The 24,430-nt window shown below is 41.6% G+C and overlaps 1 protein-coding gene across 8 annotated transcripts in view; it reads right to left on the bottom strand.

Moving 5' to 3' along the window:
• LOC122408999 (synaptogenesis protein syg-2-like) overlaps window positions 1-24,430 on the bottom strand; it is a 225,695-nt gene that overhangs the window by 26,792 nt on the left and 174,473 nt on the right. For all 8 annotated transcript variants that reach the window (XM_043416165.1, XM_043416164.1, XM_043416168.1 and 5 more), the window contains 4 exons: window positions 22,570-22,778; window positions 17,072-17,182; window positions 13,464-13,670; window positions 384-538 (listed from right to left, as the gene is read on the bottom strand). In XM_043416165.1, the coding sequence (XP_043272100.1) occupies window positions 384-538; window positions 13,464-13,670; window positions 17,072-17,182; window positions 22,570-22,778 (682 nt within the window). The remainder of the gene's footprint in view (window positions 1-383; window positions 539-13,463; window positions 13,671-17,071; window positions 17,183-22,569; window positions 22,779-24,430) is intronic.

The raw sequence follows: 24,430 nt of genomic DNA, 5'->3' as shown, positions 1-24,430 counted from the left end.
GGCCCGAGATCAGAAGGAATGCCAGAAGCACATAAGTCCTACACGAACTCTGGTCATATCATGGACTCACAGCTGAAAATACCTGTGCCCTGGGGTTTGTGAGCTCAGGATTTCTACTGTAGCCCCGGGCCATCTATCGCCAAATGGGCTTTGTAGCATTGGATGTGATGACTCAATTTCTTGACTCTTCGGCGTACTAACGACCGATTTTTTTGGTCGTCGAATACGACGATAAAACATGTTTTTTCACCTTGCTGATGATCGTGCCCTTTGTTTTTTCTCAGTCTCAAAATTTCGGTTTTATTCGAATAATGATCTCATGGCTGGGATTATTTGAAGCGGATTTTGAAATATCGTCTTATTGTTTAAGGAGTCGAACTTACCGTTTCAGTGTAATTCGTGAGCCTCGTATCTTCCATGTACCAAGAAAGCTTGGCTGCTGGTCTCGAGCCGACGGTCATGCAGTTTATTTCGTACTGCCGTCCCGCACTGAGGGGTGCAAGCTCGCTGCTCAGGATCGAAACGCTCAATGGTTTAACTGCAACAAACGGAATTATTGAGGGCGAGAAAGAGAGAGGGAAAAATAGGAAACTAAGAGAAACGAAAGCGCGCAAGACACGAAGGTAAATTTTTGATTCCGAGGGTCCAATGACAGGAGGGGTCGCTCCTTGAATGGGGAAAAAATATCAGATAGGAGAGGTATAATGAGAGATATGGGGAATAAAACACGAATGGAGAAGCTTTCGTCTTTATTTCTCGATCTTGACGAGGGTTCTCCTTCGTTCGTTTTGCTCTTCACCGATACGTGTTTCTCCGCGCCGCCTAATGTGTTTCAAATGGAAGCGCAATTTTTTTTTCCTTTCTTTTTTTTCGTGTACACGGATTATCCGGATAGCTCGGATATAAAAGATTCAACGCTCCGAATCCAAAAATACGAATATCCGGGGCTTTCCGGATGACGAAAAATCCTTGTAATCTCAAGCGGATAATAATGGCTGGTAGATTCCTCTTATTAGTTCCTGAAATACATTCTTGATAGACGTTTTTTAAGAATACGTTGTCAGACTTGTTCAGTTTTCCGATATATTTTGCCTCTGCTATTGGAATAATTGAAGAACAAAATTTCCATCCACATATTCACAGTTATTTGGTAAATCTGATAATTTACAAACACCTCGAAAGTCTCCAAGTTTTGGAATCAACATTTTCATCCTAGTTTCAGACACTTTTGGCAAACGAAACTTCGGGGACGAATCTTTGACACTTATTTTCATATTTGTAGCTCACAAGTTTATCAGAGTTTCTCTAATCTTCGAGCGGAGAACTCGTAAGCTACAATGAATACTCGTCGTTGGGGTTTCCTCAGCCTCTCGTATTTACACTCAGAATTATTACATGGAAACTTTTCCTCGTGTGTCAACGCTATTCCAATATTTGTTTTGCACAAATTCTTTTAATCAATCTCGCACTGAAGAGCAAATGTTTATTATATTCCCAGTGAAAATGACACGTCAACATATTTGCACGGGAAAACTCCACCTTCCAGGAACAAAGTTCAAAATTTTCATTCCCAGTGCTAAAGTACGATAATGGATAGTCTTTTTGTGAAAGCGAACAAACCGTGCAAATGAAATAAGAAAATGAAGGAATTGTGCAAATTTCACTGGCATAGTCTGCCTTCATTTTTATACACGACGATTCGAAAACTTTCGTATTTAAATATTTAAACATACATACTGGGAGGATGAAAAAAATGATAGTTATAAACACACACAGAAGATTAATTGAGATTGAGTTTCACAATATACCTATATAAATATGCCCTTTTATGATACCGAAAGATACCGAGTAGAGGCTCGTTGATAATGATCTCAAAGCAACGTATATAAATATGTACTTGTTGTGAATAATATCATGACACAGCTAACCTGCCTCATTCGCTTTCCGAAGATCCACACCCGTTCGTGTGTATGCGATTAATATCGCTAGTGAACTCACTCTTTGTCGTACAATTCGCATATTGATATACATTTTTTTGTCACGCGAGAGTCGTGTTCGCTTATCTTTTTCGTGTATATCTTTATTTTATTCTCTCTCTCTCTCTCTCTCGTCCCTATGAATCTTTACGTATATTTATATGGAGGGATATAAAAACGTCACGTTTTGTTGGCGATGTGCACTCTCCAGTTGTATTTTTAGATGGATCAACCGTCAAAATCTGGAGGGGGAAAAAATGTGGCGAGAAATCGAAAGAAATCAGATTCATCGGATTCATTCACTGTGATATGATCGTCGACGAGCGAGTTTCGTGTATTTTCGGCTGGAATATTATCGTCTCCTTGAATCTTTGGAGTCGTAATGATACGGAGGATTTTCAAATAATTTGTGTTTAGACGTTCCTGCGTAATGAAACAACTTTTAATCAGTTTTAGGAAACTATAATAGCGGATTTATTTTTCTTCACAAGGATATTATTTTCTATGGTGTCAATTCGAAGGAAGAAGTGAGTCTTCTCACTCTCGTGATACTCGGGTGAAAAGGGTTTTTCGGAAAATAAAAGTGGAGTTGGATGTAGGAAAGATGTCTCTATCGCGTGACTGGAAAAAGGGTGAAAACTAGGAGAAATGCTACGAGATTTTCCATTCAAGAGGCGTGTGGTGAGAGAAATAGGGGGAGGGTAAGAGGGTTGCCACACGAAAAACCGGAATTAAACTTTTGGCAGTCGCGCGCGCAACTTTGACTCCAATGAAAAAGCAAGAGAAGCGAAGGAAAGAAAAAAATGTTAGTTTTCGTTGAGAACGAAAACTCGTAACTTTTTCGTCCTCTTTTACTACTTTTTTCTGTCTCCTTTCAATTCCTCTGTCCTCTCCCTCCTTCACCGACCTCTATCTATTTACTTGTTCTTTCTCTCTGATCGTGATATCAAAATCTAACGTGACTTTTTATTTCTCCCTCGCTTTCGCACGTTATCGAGATCCATGGGAATAGCTATCCGCACGAAATCCCAGTCTTTCTTCTCTTTTCCATTTAAATTTACTCATTAGACTTGGAGAGGCCGCGGCGAGTCTCCTCGCGTAACCGCTTCTATTCTCAAAATTCATAATAAAATTCGATGAACTGAAATTCACAATGAGATTGGAGGATATTACTTTTGGATGAAGAATAATAGATGCGGCCTCGGGGTTCGCGGTCAGATGGAATTATACATCGGCTCCGCGCTCATATATCTATGCGAGATATATTTCAAGCGGAATAACTTTATGGAAAAAGGATAATTTATCTGAATTTTCAATCTCTTGTGGGCTTTGAACGGTCGGAGTATATAATTTATTCAAAAATTCGATGTCTCTTAAAATAACTCTGCGACGAAGAGTCATACACGCTTTTTAAAGGTTTTCAATTAAAACGGTCGTTTACATTATAAAATATTTAGCATAAAAGTATTGTGAAAATGAGTGAATTTTAGGTGTCGTTAAAATAGCTAAATTCCTATTGAAAAACCTTTTACTTTCTAAGAAACGTTCAATACAAGTATTCGAAATATCTCCAATGCGGATTAAAGGTTAAGGCATCGACGCGTTTAACAAAGCACAAAGTAAATGATGGAAATCGGGAATGTGTTACGAGAGACTAGAGGCTTTTGAGTTAAAATAATTAACGAGAAGAAAAAATTAAAAGCTGGGACTTGCGACCAGAGAATAATGAACGAGCGGAGTTGAGAGAACGAAAGAGAGAGAGCGAGATGAGAAAACGAGTGAGTAGGGAGGGTGGGTTGTGCAATTACGGGTAAAAGGGTGAGTGAAGGGAAGAAACGAAAGAAGAGGAAAAAAAGGAAAAAAAAGGAACGAGCGGGGTATGAAACTCCTCGAGCTCTATTTATCGTTCGTCCTTTCTCGTCCCAGTGGGTTCAATAAGAATTCACCTCTGCGCTTACGCGGTGCGGGGTCTCGAGCGAATAAAGGAACGAGAAAGAGAATAGCGAACGAAATGAAAACTGCAATGAGAAAAAAACGAAGAAGAGAGAGAGAGGGAGAGAGACGAAAAACAACGAAAAGAGAGAAAGAAAGATGGACGAAGCACGAGACGAATGAATCCATAGGAAATCCAACCTGGACCGATAAGAGTTTCACCCCATGGCTATAGGTTCTCCTAGCGAGATCGAAGCACGAGGAGAACCAACTTGGCGTCACGGGGGGGAGCGCGGTAATCACGGGGGAAAAAAAACAAGAGATACAGGGCAAAAGATGGGGAAAGATTTCCGTGGTTTTGCCGAGGGAAACTAATGAGCGAACGAGAATGAACGTAAGTAACGAGCGAGAGGTGGGGGCACGAGGTTAAACTTATTGCAATAGGGAATTGAAAATATATACGTTATACACATAAATATATACATTTTTTTTATACACGTGCAGCAGAGAGCGCCTTTTAATCGTTGACTACGCGTGCTTAGATGTTTCTAGTTTGCGGAGATTTTACCTTCTCTTCGTTCGCGTTTATAAAGCGTCTCCTATCTCCTCCATATGGACAAACTACACTTTCTTGCTCGTGGTAAATGCAGAGCAAGAGAAATTAATTGCGTGAATATAACGATTGAATCAGTCTTTTTTTGGAAATGCTAATCGGCGAGTAACGAATGAAAGGTTTTTCATTTCGACTCAGAATTTTGTGTGAGAAAACATTTTTCTATCGCAGACGATCGCTCTTGAGGTATCGTTGAGGAGGTCAGGTGCAGTGACACCTTTTTCTATTAAATCCTATTTCGCAATTCATTGAACATTTTCACACGCGAAAACTGTTGTTGCACACTTTTTATTCTGCTTTTTCGTGCGTTGCTTCATTTTTATTTCTCCAGGTACGGTCGGTTCGCAACAATCATCCCGGGAGACTGTTCCCTCTCGCTCCTCACTGCAACCTCTGGGCATGCATTCTGTATAAATATATATTTCGAAATTTTTCTATTTCTCCGTACTTTTTGTCGCACTTTTTTTTACTCTCCAAGATGACGTGGCAGTGTTTCCTCGCTTCGTTCGCTTCCCTTGTGAAACTCCTTGTGCGATAGTAAAATACGAAAGAAAAATAATGTTTGCGCCCTCCGGGTGCGAGGAAGCCTGGAAAGGTGCAAGATCTTTTTCTCGCGTCCTCGCGCGAATTCGCACGTTTATGCTCTTTTTCCCCTCCTCTCGCTCGCGTTTCCTTTTCGAATACAATCTCGATGATTTTCGTTCGCTTTTCTTTCTCAATACAGACGTAACTCCGACATCGTTTGCTCTCTGTTTTTTCTCTTTTGTTTGCCCGATCGAGAAATTCCCACTCCTGTTGCGATACTCGCTGTAAGACAGCCGAGCGAGCTTTGGCTGAGCGTTCTCACAGCCTTCGGCTATACGAATCGTTTCGTCTTGATTTTTTTTTCAAACTCAGAAATCGCTAATAAACGCCGAACGAAAAGAAAACTGTAGCTTCCACGTGATGCATTTACGGGCTAAAATCAACGAAATGCGAAAGAGCTTCGTTGTAAATACTTTTTTACAAGATCAATGAGGCTCCGAATTTCCCTTTCAACATTATCAGAAATGTAAATCCACAGCAAGTTGTTCCTCCTTAATGGGAATCCTTGTCAATGATAAATGTGATTCAAAACATAATTTACAAGTGTTTTAAGTTTTTGTTCGATGTGAATTAATAATGTGTCAACTGCGTTAGTGGAACGTTCACGAAATGGATAAATAATAGCAAAACAAAGCACGAATGAATGGAGGTTGATTTTAGGTGTGGACGGTCGACGTACCATCTCCCGATACGCATTTGAAAAGTAACATATCACGCGAAGGAGTGCACATCGTTCAGTGCTTTTGTGCATCGGCAACAAACACTTTTTTACTCTTAGAACTTTGCTAATGGCATTATACCATATTGATAATGGTGTATATATACTTCCATTGAGCAGAGCTTTTCTGATCCATCGATATAATATTTAATCGAGAGTTCCGGCAGTACGCTGATGGCCCTCCATTTTCCTTTTCATTTTCATTGTCGTTGTTTCAACTTTCTTTATTTCTTTTCTGTCCTTTCATCTTTTCGTCTCGGTGTTCTCCCATCGTGCCCGGCGGGTTTCCTCTTTCCGTGATCCGCACGAAGAATCAGAGAGCTTCGATCGAAAAATCTAACGGATTTCCGTGCGCCGGTGATTTCTCTCTCTCTCTTACTCTCGTTTTCTTTTTTTTTCTTCGTCCTCGTGAACGAATTTTTCTTGTTCCCTCGGGCATTCGTTGATACCATTTCATTTCTTCCTCCCTCATTCTCGCTTTCTTTCTTTCCACGTCTCCCTTCATTCCTTTGTTCTCCTTTTTGCTCTTCCCCCTCTCCCTTCCTCGCGCTTGTTCTCCCGCGGCCCTCCTCCTCTCCCTTTCTTTGTACGTCGATCTTTCGGTCAATGAGCGAATCGGTGAACTCTTGGGTAGTCCATTCGTAGGAACGTTTCCGTTCAACCGGCCGGAACAAGCTGGCCAATCGACGGAGCGACCACCAACCACCGGCCTCGATGCGATGCTAGTAACCGTGGCAACTAGTAGTGGCGTTAGTGGTTGCGGAACCATCCCCCGCTTCTGTACGTTAGAATCCAAGAGTAACTCGGCATTATACAATTTCCTGGTGCACGCTCTCTCTCTCGCGCCACTCACTCGCTCACCTTTATCGTCTCACTTTCACAATCTCCTGGCACGTGTGTGCAAGCGAGCGGCTGTGTGCGAGGGCGCGCGTGTGTGTAAATCAGGCATAGCATTATCCAATTTCGCTTGCTGACTCCATTACCAGCCAACTGGCCTCTAATTAGTCAAGCTCGATTAGGTAGGTCGGGTATGGTGCAGAGGGAGGAGACGGTCTATATAGGCCTGAAGGCGAGAGGGCTTCCCGGGGGGTCGGTGTGTTCTCCGATTCTCTGTAGAAATTGAGAAAGGACTTGGGCGCTTCCGACCACATCGAAAAGCACTCCTGTGTGGAGATGATCCTCGTTCTCTATATTTTCTCTTCGCTCCTCTCGAGCTTGCTTCAGAACGCATATAGACGCAGGTGCACATACATCCGCATACATACGGACTTGGCTCTAATGCGCTACGTGCTTTAGCCGAAGCGCAATCGTTTCGAGCTCTCTAATTTCTCTCTCCTTGAGGTTACATCAGGCGCGCCGATTCAATTTCGGAATCATTCTTCCGCAAATCTTCTGCTCTACTGTCTTTTTCCTCCTCGGCAGCTGCTCCTTTTTTCTCATCTTTGATTCGCTCGACAGTGGAAAATCTTTTCTTCTTCTCTCTCTCTCCCCTCTCTCCCTTTGGCATTTCTCTCCCTTTCGTGGACAACTCACCGCATATCTTTGCCAACTTTGTCGGAGTCCCGAAGTTCTTGCACTCTGCTCAAGGGTAAGCCTTCATCTTACAACTGTTCACCATCTTCTCCCTCTTTTCATCTTTCACTCCACCTCCCATTTCTTTATTCCTCTCCATTGGTTGTAGATAAAGGGAGCATTGATTCTTAAGGTTTCAAGCCAATATCGAGGCTCTGGGCACTGCACACTTCGTTAACCATTTCTCGCGGTTTCTTCATTTTTCCGTTGAAATAAAAAAGTTTGCTTTTTCGTGTATCCCTGGATGGAGTTCTGGAATTATTCTTGTCGGCTTTTCCGATCGGTCCTACCATAACTATTTCTAACAGGCTACAGGTATTCTCATCCGGTGAGGAGAACATTCCGATCGAATAAAACCTTGTAACTTTTATTTTATCTCGGCAGTGCAGTTTTAAGTAATATTCGTACTTATAAACGTCCCCACAGGACTTTCTTTGCCTCATTTAATTCGTTTCAGTGCCGCTCGTCTCGCGCATATTTGACGACTGAATTAGCTCGCTAGAAATTTCCAAGTGCATCACTCAGCAGGAGTTATTTAGTCAACCGAAATTTCTTCGCTCTGCAACTGCAGTCGTTCAATTCGAGTTTGTTTATATGTGACTAGCATTGCGCACGCTGCGAAAATCGGCACTTGATAAACGAGAGGTCTCCGAGTTTTGGAGACAAGAGAAGTCGCAAAGGTATGTACGGGAGCGAGTAGAAAACAGAATGAAAGAGGGCAAGTAAGGTGACTCGTGAGGCGGCATACCGATAATTCCACAAAATGCATCGCGAAAGTTATGAGATTTAATCCTTTGCGGAATCCCAGAGAGCAGCGCTTTCTCGTATTCTGTGCCTCTGGCACTACTTTATCGTACGAATTCCTTGTAGTACAGCTTAAAATCTCACTGGAGGTCGGTGGTGCTTACTGCCGCTTTCCTCACTCTCAGTCTAATCCCCTTCGGGACTGTGGTTTCGATTTCTCTTCGAGGAACGTGCGAAGGTTCAAACAAGAGGTCCAAAGTTCAAAGTGCAAAGAATAAAATTTCCATCTGTTAATTTCGCGTCATAGGTAGACATTGACAGACGAAATTTTCTCTCTGGCACTTTCCTCGAGCATGAAAAGCTGACGTGCACCTCGAATTTCAACTGGTTCTATTTAAATAAAACCACAGATGTGGTAGATACGAGATAGAGAGAGAGAGAGAGAGAGAGAGAGAGAGAGAGACCTGAAGAATCCTCACGAACTTTGGAAACGAGTTGACGAGCCTCACTTTCAAAATGACGAAATTCCATTTCTAAAGGTGAATTACTTAGGGGGTAATTAATTAGTAGAAAATCTTCTGCTATTCGCATTCGTATAGGTATTCTGACAAAGAGTGTGGGCTGAAGATTGGAGGAATATCATTTCCTGTCGATTATTCGGAGTTCGCCGTATTAAGCAGCTGATCATTCATTATATTTAAGATCTCGCGAGAGCCAACGACTGAAATAGCTCACGAAAATCTCTCCAGAAACATTCGCCATCGTCAATTTTTATTCCAGTCACATTCGTCGATAGGTACAACGGTTAGAAAAACAAAAAAAATAGTGAGAGAATTTAAGTAATTCCCTTTAAGAACAAACTTTCAAAGTGCAAGAGTAAAACCCAAAGTGTTCATTTACGCACTTTAAGAGGGCAACAACCGTCGACGCGGTTTTGTGACTGTCATGTGAACAGATAAAGAGCGAAAGCCGAAAGCAGGAACGAGGGCGAGAGAAAGAGAGAGCGTCGTATAAAAGAGAGCGGCTAGAAAACGTTATAGAACGTTAATGTGTTACGATAAAAGCTTAAAAGGTCAAAGTGCCTGTATACCCGGTGCACGCGGGATTCTCTAATACCTTGGTAAAAAGGTAGCTCGAGAGGAGTACAGTATCTATGAATACCTGGTGAGATGTTATGCGCTTCTCTGAAAGTAAACTTAACGATATGGAGGAGCTCGAAGGTGGAGACAAACTTGGGCTCCGGAGAAGTGGCCGAGCCTGAATGCTGTACGCGATAGAAAAGCTCTTATAACCTTTGCCTACTTACATATACGTGGATGCACGTAGATATGCACGTATATATCGATGGATTTAAGTAAAAAGGCGTATCGAGAGTGTACTTTCGACAGAATAAACGACCTTTTTTTACTTTAACTCGTATGTATAGCTCCCGTATATAGTAAAATGGATATAAAATTCAAGTGTGAGTGTATGTGCGTTTACGAGTACACTGAACCACCGCAAGGTGATAGCTGAGTGTACGACGAGCGAATGTACGGCCAATATGGAGCTGGTACGCTCTGGTTAACTTCTCATCGTCGCCGGGGAGTCACGATAACGTTGAAAGTCAATGTGCACTACCGCAGTACTCACTTGGGACATATTCACACGTACACACACACATTCATTTGAGTTAATATATAGAAAACAAGCGTGCTTTTCCACCAAGAGCGTTTCGCTTTTTTAACGAGCACTCGTGGTGATCGTACAAGAGTCAACCCACTCAAACCCGGTTATCGGACTTTTCTATCCTATTTTAAGCATCCTCGCTAAGAATATGTTCCCATCTAATATACTTTATTCCCTCTGGTTTGAAGATGGACGACGCTGTTTGCTTGGAAATTATAGTCGTTTCTTGCTACAATTTATCATTGGCTTTGCGTCCCTCCAGTTTCAATGCTTCAAGAAGCTTTTGGAGAATTTTGTGAGCTAATATCAATTTCGATATTGTGAGCAAGACATTTTTTGAAAAACGAATCGTTCAACTCTGAATTCGTAGCTTGGGAATTGGGAATCGAAATTACAGTTTCGCTCATTTCGTTAAATTATCGTCCATTGTTTTATATGTAAAGCGATTAAAAAGCAGTTTTATGAATGAGTGTAAAGTGCTATTAGACGAAACTTTGCGCACACAAATAATCGATTCATTATCTGGGCTCCTAATCGCAACATCTTTGGGTCGTTGTATCCGTGGCGAATCACATCGTTTATCATGTTCTTACGGATTTAGCATCCTGTAAATAATTGATGAGGTTTCATTAATCTTATGAATAGGGAATTCAAGAGCGTCTTCATTTGTACATTAGAAAATCAGAAGATGAGGTTTCGGCTTGCTACGTCAAGTGTCCGAAGAGAAATTTCAAATATAAGCCAAGGAGACGAGCAACTTGAAGACTACAATTTATACAATTGTGTCTATTTTAATTAAAATGTTCTTGAGAAAATGGTTGGCCGAACGTTTTTCCACCACTCTCGTTTTCAGTAGTCGCATTTTTAAGATAAAAAATGCAAAAATGTCGCGCGTCAACCTGTCTCTTCCGTCGGTGTAGCAGGTCGAGGTTCCTGTCATGTTTCTTGTTCTCTTCTTTATTTTTATTGTATTTGTAAACGTCGGGAGTCGAGAGGAAGACAGTCGAATAGATAACTTGAGATTTCAGCCTAGAGACGAGGCAAGTCGGAATTGTGTACAGTTCGACTCGTGAGTCTCGATAAGAGCAATCTCGAGGAGCCGTGGAAATGAATGAACTGTCAGTTTCGATAGGCGAAAAAAATACCGAGACGTTGAATTTTCTGAGAGAAAGAAAATTCGTGCGAGTAATGCTTTCTAGAGTGTCTGCAAAGCGAAATTACTCGTCTCGTGGTATCTTTCCTTTTCGTTATAAATAATATCTGTAGAAAGGATCGAATCGCTTGAAATGCTTCCAAAGACAGCAGCATGTTCCCTTATCGAAGACACATTTTTCAGTGATTCTTTTTTTAAACCATACACGCAAGGTCTCATTGCCAGTGGAATTATGACTTTAATTACGATAATGAAAAGAGAAAAAAGAAACAACAACAACAAAAAGGGAGAAACGTACTGCTGGTATTTGTGCAGAAATGCTGCACATTTGTGAATTTTATTATTGGCTCCAATTTTATCACTCTGAGATTATCAGATTGTCCCAAATACGTCGACTTTCGTTCCTATCGAGAGAGCCTGCCAGAAGCTCTTCGCTTCATGGCAATCGTATAAATTTTCAAAATTTCAATCGGTAAACCAATTTGGGATAGTTCCTTGTTATTTTTGGTAATACCAGAAAAGCATAGTTTTGACGAGTCTCGGACCAGCGGACGACGGAGCTGTCAATGTACTTGCTATCTATGACTATCAATCACTAAGATATTTGATTAAAATTTTTTTGGTATTTTCGGTTTCGTTTTGTCCGACGTTTGAGCTTTATTCTGAGCCTCCCTTATAAAAATGTGATATTTATTGCTCTAATTATATCGATAATTAAAAACTACAATAATACACCTTTCAATAGTCATAATCAGATTAATTTCTGTTTCAAAACAGTGCTGGTTGTTTTTTTTTTTTAATTTTCATTTTTCATGCAAACGTGCCAAGTATTCATGGCGAGTTTACCGATGCTATGAGTCAATTTTTTCGACGCTGCGGATGGATATTTATCTGTGTTTATTGTACGACGCCACGACGATTTGTTTCATATTTTACGACAAAAATTCATCGGAAATAGTACCTCCAGGATACATTTTGTTCGAAATATCTTCGTCGTTTCTGGAATCTCTCGACATCACTGATGAAATCTGAAAAGATGAGCATTTCTCGTAAAATGTGGTTCTTTTTCGGTCGAGAGATTCTGTTGGAAAGATATATTCTCGGTCGTGGAAGAGAGCAGAGAGAAGAAAGATGCTTTGGTTTGCCATCGAAAATCGTCGTTCACAACAAAAACATAATCCGCGGCGAATGTATCGATGTTGAGGAGAAAAAGAAAAGCAGCATCGCGGAAGCTTCATTGAAGAGAGAGAATGCAAAAGAAGCACATGCTCCATTCGTACGGAAGCTTGCGCGAGAGTAAAAGGAATGGCTTTGGCAGTCAAGGCTATGAGCGTAAAAATTTCCTTTGCGCTCGACTGGCAAACCGAGAACTCTCGGTATTATGACCGTTTGTGCACAGACGTGAATTTGCTCCTCAACTGGGCGAATTTTCGTTTTTCATCGTTTGAGAAAACGCATCTTTTTATCTCCATGGCCTATTTACTATGAAATCTCGCTCATTTTCTACTTCGAACACTCTTCACTTTTCCCCTCTGTACTTTTGCTCCTCTTTTTCTATTTGTTCTCTTTCTCCCTCTTTAGCTCTCTGGAGAGCTAAATTTTCTGTAATTTCCTCCGCTTTAGCTGGCCCGTTTGGGAGCGGTGGATTTCCGCGGATTCTGTGTTGTGTATATGTGAATGAAAGAGAGGGATTCCGGCAACTAGACGAGAGTCAAAGCACCTCATAAACTTGAGGTTTCTCTTATTTCGGTTTGTAGACAAACTGAGCCGAGGCCAGGTGATTTTCACGAGATTTCAATGAAAATAACAAACTCCAAAATCTTGGAATATATTCGATGAGATTCACATACAATGGGGAACACCGTTGTTTTGTAGTGAATGAGCGAAACATTGTAACTCAAATAATCAGCAAAAACTTTCTACAGGATTATTCATTGATCGCGAAGTTGTATCCCGGGCATGCCAGCATTTTATTTTCAACTCGGATGGACAGTTCCGAAATGATTTCATTAGAGAAAGGATGCTCCAGTCAAGCTGGAAGTCCTGGAAGTATTCTTTCATGAGTGAAAACTTACGTGAAAGTTTTAAGTTAACCAATTAGTAAGATTGCTCAACGAAAGTGCTCGCGCCACTTGGGTCTCCATTGGTCCTTTGAATGGTAACATAAATCGAGAACGGATAAGTGAAGCCGCTTAGTTTGCAAACGATTTGACGATCCTTCATTAATTGTTTGAAAATTTTTTCTCTTCGCTTATCAACGGAAAATGCATACAAACCGAATGTCAAATCTCGAAAGTTTCTTGATAAGAAATACTGAATTTTTCTTTCTGCAAGTATATCAAGTAGCTTCATTTACGTTTGGGGTAACAATAACTTAGGGAAACGACGGGGTTGATTGTCAGCTCGATTGCCTTTTACAACGCGCTGGTCCTGTTCGAATTGAGGAATAAAACAATAAATAAGAGGTCGTTGGAGCAATTTGGGGGCATGAATAATACTCACGATGCATTTCAATGGCGACCTTTGCCGAGACAGGCTGACTAATGTTGTTATTCGATGCCTGGCATGTGAAAACAGCATGTAGATCAGCCCTTGTAAGGTGTTTTACAACGAGGGTGTTTCTCTTTAACTCGGGAAACTCCCCAGGTTCGTCCTTCGAATCGATGAGAGTTTCACCCCTCCACCATTTGACGTTGGGTTGAGGTCGTCCTGCGAGTGAATAAAGATAAAATACATTGTTCGTTAGTTATGTTATTTCGTGACAGCGTTAAGATTTATTGAGAATAAATAAATACTTAGTAGCACACGTTATTATTTTTCAATCCAACATTCCTCTAAGAAAATCTACTCGATCATTCTATCGAACGTGGACAAAATAGTGCTCATCAATTACAGTTATTATCTTCGACAAGGTAGTTATTCCGTTCAATAAATCGATGCTATTCCGACTCTGAATACTTGTCATCGTCCTTATAATATTCGGTGTCAAAAGGTTACTATTTGGTCACTTAATCTCGGCTCTCTGACTGGCACTATTTGCATCCGTTTTATACCCTCTTGTACGGATGACAAACAGTCAATACATGGAATTATATCTGCATATTTATTATCGCAAAATATTACCAAGTTTTAGAGAATGTCTGACCTGAAAAAGACAAGGCCATCTGTTAAAATATACACGTAAAAATACGCGCACATGCACGCACGAGTGTGCGTGCAGATGAAGCGAGGCCCTTGTCTTACGCTCCACGAGGCCATCGGCTTCTAGTTCACCCTTCCCTCCTCGCCCTCGTCTCGTGTAGTTGGTACGCGTTAATTCATAATTCATAATGGTACTTGCGTGTCGGTAATTCGCGGGGGAACTGGATGCCCAGCGTGTGTCGACCGCCCTATACAGCATGCACGAGTGTAGGAATATATATACAAGTACAGAGATCTGATGGTGGTCGGTCGCGAAGCAGTCGACCTCGTTATTTTTCATCGGTGAGGTCACGTCGTCAACCTTTTCACCGCTGTGCATTCATGCATCGGATATTATCCTGGAAGTGGGCCATTTTTTGGCTCTTGATTTTTAGATGGCTCTCGAATTCACTTCGATTTGAGGATAGAAAAAAATCAGTTTTTTATACAGCCAGCCGTTGCCCGGAGCATTCGATATCCTGTAAGTTTTCTATCGCAACGAAAAATCCCGGACAAAAACCAAACGGAATAGGCTATATCAATGGAAAATAACGGTACGGAGAAATTTTGGAAAAAATCTAGGAAAACATTCGGCGAGTCCGAATACCGGAATGAAACTTTTTGCTCCTGAAACGAAATATTTGTTGGGAAATTGCAGTTTTTCTTAATCGAAAGAAACGTTGATAACTTTTCAATGATAAAACTTTGAAAATTTTCTAAAAACGAAACTCGAAATTACTTTTGTCTCAAAATCCAGTGTGGAAAGCACTGCAGGGATAAAAGTGAAAAAACCGAGGAAAAAACACCACGGAGCTGAATCCGCGTGCTTTTGAAAAAGAATTTTGAAAAAAATGCTCATCGAATATACGACAATTTTTCATCTCATCCGTGAATTAGTCGATTTCGATTGGTAAGGTCGAAGGAAGTGGTCTTACATTTTCAAATATTTTATCTCTGGCTCTTGTACGATGAAGGGAATTGCGGAAGCAAACTCATCGAGCGACTTGAGAAAAACTCTTTGATTTTTCGACGAAATCCGACGTCGAATCGAGAGACAATTATTCCCACTGAATATTCTGAGGATCTTAATCATTGAAAAGCTATATTCGAAGGTCGAAATAGGTGGTTCAACAGATCGTGGAAAAGCTTGAAGAACGGTCGAAAATCGTCTAATCATCCATAGAATATCCCATGTAAATAGTCATTAACGCGAAGCATAGGCAGCGTTCACAGCAGCACATGGTTGAGGGTCGAAAATGTTTCGGGGCGGAGGGAGCATCTCCCGTCGCCCTTCCGACACCAGGCGAGTGAACAGCTGAACAAGAGGGTCACGAATTCGGGGATACACATGAATTTTGTCGGAAAGGCATGCGAGGCAATAAACATGAATTTATTATCGTTATTACTGGCTGTTTTGCGAGTGCATTAGAGCCACGACAGTTAAACTGTAATGAAGTAAGCGAGACTGGTTTCGCGAAAACATTGCAAACTCGGGGCGTGAGCCTCGAGGAGAGTCGGCTCCCACCCGGGAATGAAATTAGTGCGAAGCTTTTAACCAATATTTTATAATAATATGTGTTACGCGTTACATTTGCATATAAACTATATTTAAAAACAGGCGTTTGACAAAATCGTACTGGTGTTGGTGCTACATTCGTTTGGCTTTTAGCTCGACAGAGCAAACGAATAATTATTCGAAGTGGAAAATTCTCGAAGAGTCGTTACCCTGGCAAAACTATTCGGCGTTGCAACGATCATTTGTATAACGAAATATCTTCCGCTTAATTGTTCAATATATCTAAAGTGGAACGCCACCATCGTCCATTTTGGAAGTTCGTTGTTTCATTTGTTCGTGTTTATATTGTAGATTGTGCATCCCTAAATTGGCAAAAGTTTTCAAATACATCAACTAAAGCCTTGAATGTTTAACACGAGAGAGAAAAAAATTATCGCCAGCCTCCGCTGTTTAATAGAAAGTTCTAACTTACGTTCGTTCGTGCTATTATATAAGAGAGCCAAAATGAGACTTTGGGCCATATGAAGGGATTGAGAAACTGTAAACCACGAGGCGATGTGAGGAGAAAAAATAGTGTAATTATTTCGCCTTTAGAAACGTTTTTTACGTGATTGTCAATCCTCGAAAATCGATCAATAATTGCGAGAAAAGTTTTTGTTTACAATCCCATACAGGGTTCTGCTGAAGCACAAGAAAAAAATCAAACTTCCATAATTTTTCGTTACATAGCTGGAATATGATCCTATTCAAAATATTGAAATGAAATCTTCGTCATTCTTAAGCGTTTAAGGGGGGCTCCTGCTTTAAAAAGTAAAAAAAATCGATTGTTTTGGGGGAATACAGCACGTTGAAGTAATATTCTTCATCTTTAGAAGCGTTTTTTTTTCAAACTCGCTAAAAATATATAGAATTTCGTAATTTTTTCTGGTTTTTATAGGTTCACGTGGATCGAAAATACATGAAAATGGAAAAAAAAATTGGAATTTTCGTTTCAGACAATAATTAAGATCTCCATATTGCGCATAGCTGAGAAATTTCGACAATCAGACTTTGAGCATCAACAATGTACAAATAAGTATTTCTCACATGAAAAAAATGTTTTCGTACTTTTGAAATGTCCCTAAAACTATACCGAAAAGTTCGCTATGCAGAGTTATTTCCGTCTATCCTTAAAGCATTCCCGAAAAAAATCGATTTTTTTGACTTTCCAAAGCAGGACCCCCCTTAAAAGCAAAGTTGATTTGTCATGCCCGAATCTCGATTCATTTTGCCCCGGTCTCTTCCAGATCGCATCGTAATCTCGCATCTGCTATGTTTTTTTTTTTTTTTTTTTTATTCAAACAAACGATCGTTTATCGAAATGAATATTAATACTCGAGAATAATTAATAAAAGTATTCGTGGTATATACGAACCTCCGGAAACGAGGCAGGTGAGTTTCATGCTGCCGTTTTCCTCGAAAGGGCCAGCGACTTTAGTAACCGTATCGCCGAGTTCGTTCACGATGTTCGGTTTGCTTGGAGGTACTGTAACAATCGAAAGCAAAGTTATTCAGGAATGTTGGACGTTTCGATGAGGCTGATTCCACCGCGAATGCACGATGGGAAAACATAAAGCGAATACAATAAAGACAAAAGTCATTTATAATTCCAATTTCGTAGTGAATCCATGCGAGATAAACGCTGTTGTATATTATTAATAATTTTCGATGAATGAGGTTAGTGTAAGAGCCCTTGAAAAATGAATTGAAAGGATCTTCGTTCAAGCTTGCAGCCGCAGTACCACAAACTTCTGTAAATTCTTTGTAAGCGCGATTTCATTCCGACGGAAGCCTGTCAGATGTCAATCAATCGATCAATCAATCATATTTTCGTTTAAACTATTATCGATACCGGGGGGACTTATTCATCACCCGCGAAAGATGGAGTGTAAAAGAAATTCGTTCTCCTGCGTTCATCCCTCAGCGGATGTGCGGGGAGCATATTATTCCTGATATCCGTCTCGCATCCATCCAAATTTAGTACACCAGCTTAATATTCATCGGGCGTGCGTTAGCATCAATTATTAATCTGTATACGTATATATAGTACGCCGCGAAATCGTTCAACATACCACAAACAGTGAAGGACGTCTCGTATATTTCCATTGAAAATATGAGGGAGATTGGTGAGACAGCCAAGAATCATGAATGTCTGACACGACGACGTGGATAAGCGTGCCACGTCGTGGCGAGGAGTTTCGTCGGTACGACGTGTAAAGGGCTGGAGTAAAGGCGAGAGTCGGGAAAGAAGGGAAGGTTGGGAGGACGTTTCTTGACACGAGTCGGACGTCTATAACGCCACGTAATTTCTTGGATATATGCTGTGATAAAGTAAAAGGGGATGGTGCTCGTGTGTATGAAATCACGTGTCGGAGCTCTCTCGGCGCGGTGCGAACGTTAAACCACGAACACCTGTACGTCGGTTCGGTAAAAGCAGTGAGAAAATGAGAGGAGTATTGAAGGAGGGTGGGGAGATAGGTCAGGATTCCATCTCCCTCTTTCTCTCCCTTATTCAGTCCTACGCGAAAACGCGAGAGGGATATTCTCGTTTGGAGCTCTCGTGCGCTCACCTGAGCGTGCGAGGGAGGCTTGCAGACATTGATATGAGGCCAGAAGAGAAAGGGGTGAGTTACGCCTTCACAAAGGAGACTCCGATTTGAACTGGCATTGGTGCAAAGGGGATGTTCTCAATACCGGTCTCTGCTTTCATTGGACTTTATATATATATATATATTTACGTGCACCATGTGCTCGATGCGCGCGTGCTATCCATGCTCTCGCGAGAGACATTGTGATTTATGGCTTTGCCAATCAGCCTTTGTTTCACTTCTGAGGCGATGCATACTCACGAGACTGTTGAAATAGTTTTTACCTGTGCATATATGTTCTGCCTGTAACACTGAGAATGACTGAAGCCCCCAGAGCAGCCAACTTCTAATGACAGACCATGCTTCGTCGGGGCTACTATGCGGTTTTATGCACCACATGCCCCGTTGGCTTCAATCGGCAAGTACATTATACACGTGCACAAGTTCACGTGATATTTCTATTCGTAAATGTGCAGAGAGCAGCGCCGGTACACACAGACACTTTTAATAAGACGCTCGAGCCAGCCTGGCTGTAAAGCTGCGCAAAACTAGCAGGCAAAAAAACAGGAGGCCGATGTACAGGATGGAAATGATCGAATTGCCTCCGTGACCGTACCCTGGCGCCTGCAACCTGCCAACTCCTTTTCGTCTGGAGAATTATCCGTGTTTTGCATAATAGGCCGACAGACACGCACACCTGACACCTTCGTAAAATCGAACGTGATAACCCCCGAGATGCTGAAAAGTGTGTATTTAAAGGTTATCGATGTGGAATCGTAAGGGAGCGATTCAGTTTGTCCGAGAGAGAGAGAGAGAGAGAGAGAGAGAGAGAGAGAGAGAGAGCTCATCGGTAACTGAAGTTAATTAATTTTTCTCTCCCTTTTAGAAAGCACGAGCTGTCATCGAGGTTTTGGCGTTTCACTCTATGTGTTCGTATTTAATCGTAGTTTCTAGCCAACGAATAAATCTTTCACTCGGAATCATGTGTGAATTCAAAGTTACTGAAATCTTCGTTGTATCAAGAGTCTTGAGAGAGTCTGCTCGAGACGAGCACATTCACAGCTCTCCTGTCTATGGCGGCCCGAGGCTTGTCGAGACTTTATTATCTCTGAGTGAAACGGTTCCTCGTGGTGGGGGTAGAATCGGCATATCATTTCGTTTAATTAAACAGTTCAGATATATATATTTGCACGAAAATAATCAAGGATTCTTGTCTGCTCGTCTGAAATGTATAATTAAATCGTTTCTGCATTCTAGAAATTGAATGTCTATATCCAAGATGTTTCGTAGACGTTATAGTTGCAGCACAAAAGCGATAAATGTCACAGTACATCGAGCACGTTGATACTGAGCAATTCAATTACTCTCTCTCTCTCTCTCTCTCTCTCTCTCTCTCAATGTGGAAAGCTCAAGGACGTTTTATATAGAAAAACGTGGAGGAAAAGGATATAATTAATTGATACTCATTTATATCGTCGGTATTAAGGTTGTCGGATCAAAAGGAGAATGGAATCTCCTGTTTCTTTGGCAGAGACAAAAGTAGAAGATAATCCACTATAGGGTGCGGAGAGTGTATTCGGTACTCTTTCATCCACATCTCGTCGATATTTTTTCACTTTCATCTCCGACGATTCAGCTCAAGGATTCTTTATCTTTTGCCGGTTACAGGGTTTCGCAAGCTCGACTTTCATTTGCACCAACTCGTCGAACGTTTCTATCACAATGAAAAGAGGCGGGAGTCTCGAAATCATCGGAACGTTGGGACTGTTGCGATTTCAAGGATCTCGTGTTTTCAGGGAATTCTTTATTTTTGGTTTTATTGTTTTTTCATTTTGTGACGGAAAGATTTTCCGATCTGTTAGAAACGTAGAATATGTGAGAGTTGTTTTTCTTCTGGGGTTATATATTCAGCATCTCAATCGAGAAGGAGCAGTTCTTTCGAGCTTGTACGAGAGTCATCCACGTACGAATAGTTTGGAGTGCGTACGAGCTTTGGCGCAAAAGAGATCGTGCCCGGGGTTGAAAGAGAGCATTTCACTCGTGGTGAGAATATGTGCGATATCGCAATGCTCAGTGAAACTCTCGCTCTTCTTTTCGTCTCAAAGTATAAAACCGAAAAGAAGCATCTCTCTACTTTGCGGTTGCGAAATCTCGCATCTTGAACCCCCACTCCGAGGCAAGTGGTTCCTCTTCAATGGTTCGGTACACGCATCGATGAAACTCAAAAGAAGTGACTGTTGGCGTGAGAAAAATCGACGTATGAAGAGAGGAGCAAAAAAGATCTGTTTCTTCCTATTCGCCTGTTTCGCGCTAAAAATTTGTTTTTCTCTCTTCTATAATGAGTTGTTTCTTTCTCTCTTTCGTTGTTCATTTCTCGGGAGTCTCGAATAAGTAACGATTTTATCAGGGTGATAAAGAAATTTGTAAAATTCGTAAATGAAAGTCTCGACGTTCGGTGCATGAATTTTCGAATCGGGACAAAGCTTTATCCCGTTCGTACACACGGGTTTTTTGTGTTCTCATCTAGGCCCGTGTGTTGGTGAACGAAAAAGTGAATGCAAAATTGCAGTATAGATTGAAATTTGTTGGAAAAGGTACAGGCATGTTTGCAAAGCGTTTTCTCTCTTCCTCTCTCTCTCTCTCTCTCTCGTGGGTCGAGTAATGATAATTACGGCGTGCCTTGAGGGCAAGAAAAATATAGGGCGGGTGAGAGCACGTTTATGGGCTCAGCGTTTGAAATTCTATCATCATAAAATGCATACAGAAGTACATAGAAGTACGTTCTGAAGCTTTATTTGCCCTGTACTTTTGACTGTTACACTATTTTCGTTTATCTCTCGCGTTTCATCGAGAGACGAGACGATATATGCAGCCGACTCACGAGTATAAAGGTATTTGATCCTCCGCTAGATAATATAGCATTTTCACCTGGAAAAGTCATTCAACGTGCGCCCCTACGTAATCGTTCATACGTACAAAACTACCCAGTAAAATGGAGTATGCTGCTCTTTGCCTTTTAGATTTGAGTCTCTCTTTTTACACGAGCCTGCCTCGCTGTGAAACACTTTTACGTGGCAATAAATACGAATAAGAGCATACGGAGACGGGCGTAAAAAATAACTACGGCGAAAAGAATAAGACCCTTGACTTTTCGCGTCATTCAGCAATAATATTGTGTCGTTAAATGAAAAGAAGCGTCGGTCGTCCCAAAACACGAAGTTAAATTTACGAAACGGAAAGTAATTGTGCAAATATAATTACAATCGAGTCATAAAACTTGACGGTCACTCCCAGGAAGCCTTTCATGGCTCTTTTAAACCATCGATCTTTGACAGAGCTTACGGAAATATTCATTCGTGTAAACATTCGTTAAAATAAGAAGGTGTTTTTTACTGCTCGTATTATGGACGTACACACGGTTTATAATACGATGGTTAACGGGCCAGACTTTCGTTGGGCTCTCTCTCCCCGTGGACATATTTATCTACTAGAAAACGCAAACACTATACTCCCGCAGAAATGTCAGTTACGAGACTCCAGTGCCACGAACAAACTTTCGATGTTCGTTCTCTGGCTCATGTGCAAAAGTATGGCAGTAAAAAGAGAGGAGCGAAAAGAGACAGGGAAAAAGAGAGAGAGAAAGAGGGTAACTTCTGTCCAAAACGTATATTGGCTCAGTACACAGGTTTATGTTGAATATACGCATGGAGTTGATTAAAGTACGGATGAAAAGATGCGAAAAAGCGAAATCATAACAGGAGTTTCTCTCCGCCACGAATACGGAAAAAGTCGAGTGGTTTTGATAGTTATTTTCGCGATATTTCACGCTCTCTTAAACCAGGCTGTTCCTCCAGGAGGGAGAGGGAGAGTTTCTAGAACAAAATGTGCTTCCACGTTTCTTTGATATGCCCGCAAACGTCATCGTCAGGATTAACTGCTTTTTCGTACAAATCGTTTCAAAGCAAAAATTCTGCATAAACGAAGAATTTATCGAGGTGAAGTTTAGCTGCAAAAATACGATACGACGGGGGCGCGAATAAACAGTTTCAATGAGCGATTGCCAATACGGAAAAAATCTGCATATCGCTTATTCAGGAAGGCGATGGCATCGTGAGACAAGAATTGGTCAGGAGCCCTTACCGCACTCTTACACCCTCGAATATGACGCTTCCCCGAGTTTTTCTCGTTCTTCAAACTTATTGAAATACAGCAATACGAATTTGCCTTGGAAATGTGATGGCGTATTCGGATGACGCGAAGAGTGTATAAATTCGACGAAACTTACCTATCACGGTGAGATTTATTCTCGAGTTTCTCGTCGGATTTTTCGTGAAATCGACTCGACATCGATATTCTCCTTCATCCCGCTCCTCGACATGGTCGATATTCAGAGACGCTGGTTCCGCGGCTGTCCTGAAGAAAGCGCGTTCATTTAAATACTCCTTGTCGGTCCACCGTGACGCTGTTTCCGGTTGTCGTCCTCGTATGTCATAACTGAAGCATTGCAAAAAAAAAAAAATACAGTTCAAGTTTACAAACGTTTTATCCGAGGTTTCAGTGTGACAAAAAAATGCTGCAGTACACTGAGAAAAAAAATTGTTGATTCAATAGCAATTGATGTTATTGCAGGAAGAATTTTCTTCATTTAACTGCAATGTTTTCGGAGAGAATGAATCTGCAGTTTCATCCAAAACTATTTTATTCGTTTAATCATGTTTAACCTTGTGATGATCATATATATTTCATTGGCACCCCGTAATATCACATTTCGTCGTTCCGCAATGACTTTTTTTCTCAGTGTACATTGAAATATTTTCGTTATTATCTTCAGTTGAGAAGTCGAGTGGTCCATTTATCACAATAAAATACAAATTCGACTGCACGGGCGGGGTTTTAAGCTGTAATTTGTACGAGCCACATGGAATATTGTTGTGTTGGGGAGTTTGCTCTCTGGATTTCTGTGCGCCTCTCATCCGGAGGATTCGGATTGCATTATACACTGTCTCGCCAATGTCCTCTCGTGTCTACACGCTTGAAACTGAACGTTTTACAAACGTTGAGGATCGCGGGCGTGTTCGGAGTGTGGCGAGAGAGGATCGTGATCACGAAACGTTCACTGTTCTCTTGTAACATCCGGTTTCTGGCGTCAGTGCATCATTCGGACTGATACCGCCGCCGCTGCGTGTATAGACAAACTCTCGCGAAAATACGAAGTGATTCTCTATGCAGGCAAGCCCCACACGAGCACATATTTACAGCTCCATATGCCTGTATATACATGCGCCAAGAAATACATGTGTACGGTGAACGTGGTACACGTTTTGAGCGAGCGACACTCTGAAAACTAGCCTCACGCCTCGACCACCCGGATTGCGGATGCATTGCGTTACGTTCGCGAGAATCCTACTGGCGCTGTGTGGCGCATCATGGAAGGTCGGGCACACGTTAACATGAGTGTGTGCGCGCGTGTGTGTGTGCCTACACAGAGCGTCGTTCTACGTGTTCCCGGAATGGAGACTCGACTCGTGTGGGTGGTGCATCAAATTTGGGAAAATACTCCGATGCGATGATCATCCGTACATCGATGTTGAATGCGTGTATGCGGTTGTTCGTCAGTAGATATTCGGGCGGTATATTGCTCCAGCTCTCGCGCTCTCCCTGCCTGTCTATTTCCGCCTCGCACGCAGTCTGTATATTTCATTATTCGGGGACGCAACACTGAAGAGAAAGCCAGATGAGGCGCTGGTCGAGATTCGTGGTTCACTCGTTAAGGGCTCTTGCCGACTGGTCGCGATGGAACACGGTCCTCGTGCGAGGTTAACTGATACGGAAACTCCCTCGGGGAGTGGTCTGTGCTTCTGATATATTCAAATGCATCTACGTGTCAACGTGTCCAATCTAACGAGACGTGTACCTTCGACATGTTTTCATACGTGTATTACTCCCCGTCACACGAAGCCCTCATACTCACACATTGGAAAAACTGTGTAAGAGAGGGAGTGATCATTTTAGTAACTGCTGCAATTAACCCTTGCAATAACATCTGTGCCTTCGTTTTCCTCCCGTTTCGCGCATATAGCAACATTGAATCGCCTTCTGTCGAGACGTTTGGAAACAGAGCTACAAGTCTATCCCCTGCTGCCTCC

This window comes from Venturia canescens, chromosome 4 (genome assembly GCF_019457755.1).
Source record: "Venturia canescens isolate UGA chromosome 4, ASM1945775v1, whole genome shotgun sequence".
Classification (NCBI taxonomy): Eukaryota; Metazoa; Arthropoda; class Insecta; order Hymenoptera; family Ichneumonidae; genus Venturia; species Venturia canescens.
Note: the sequence above shows the minus strand (reverse complement) of the source record. Positions and strands in the feature narration are given on the sequence as shown.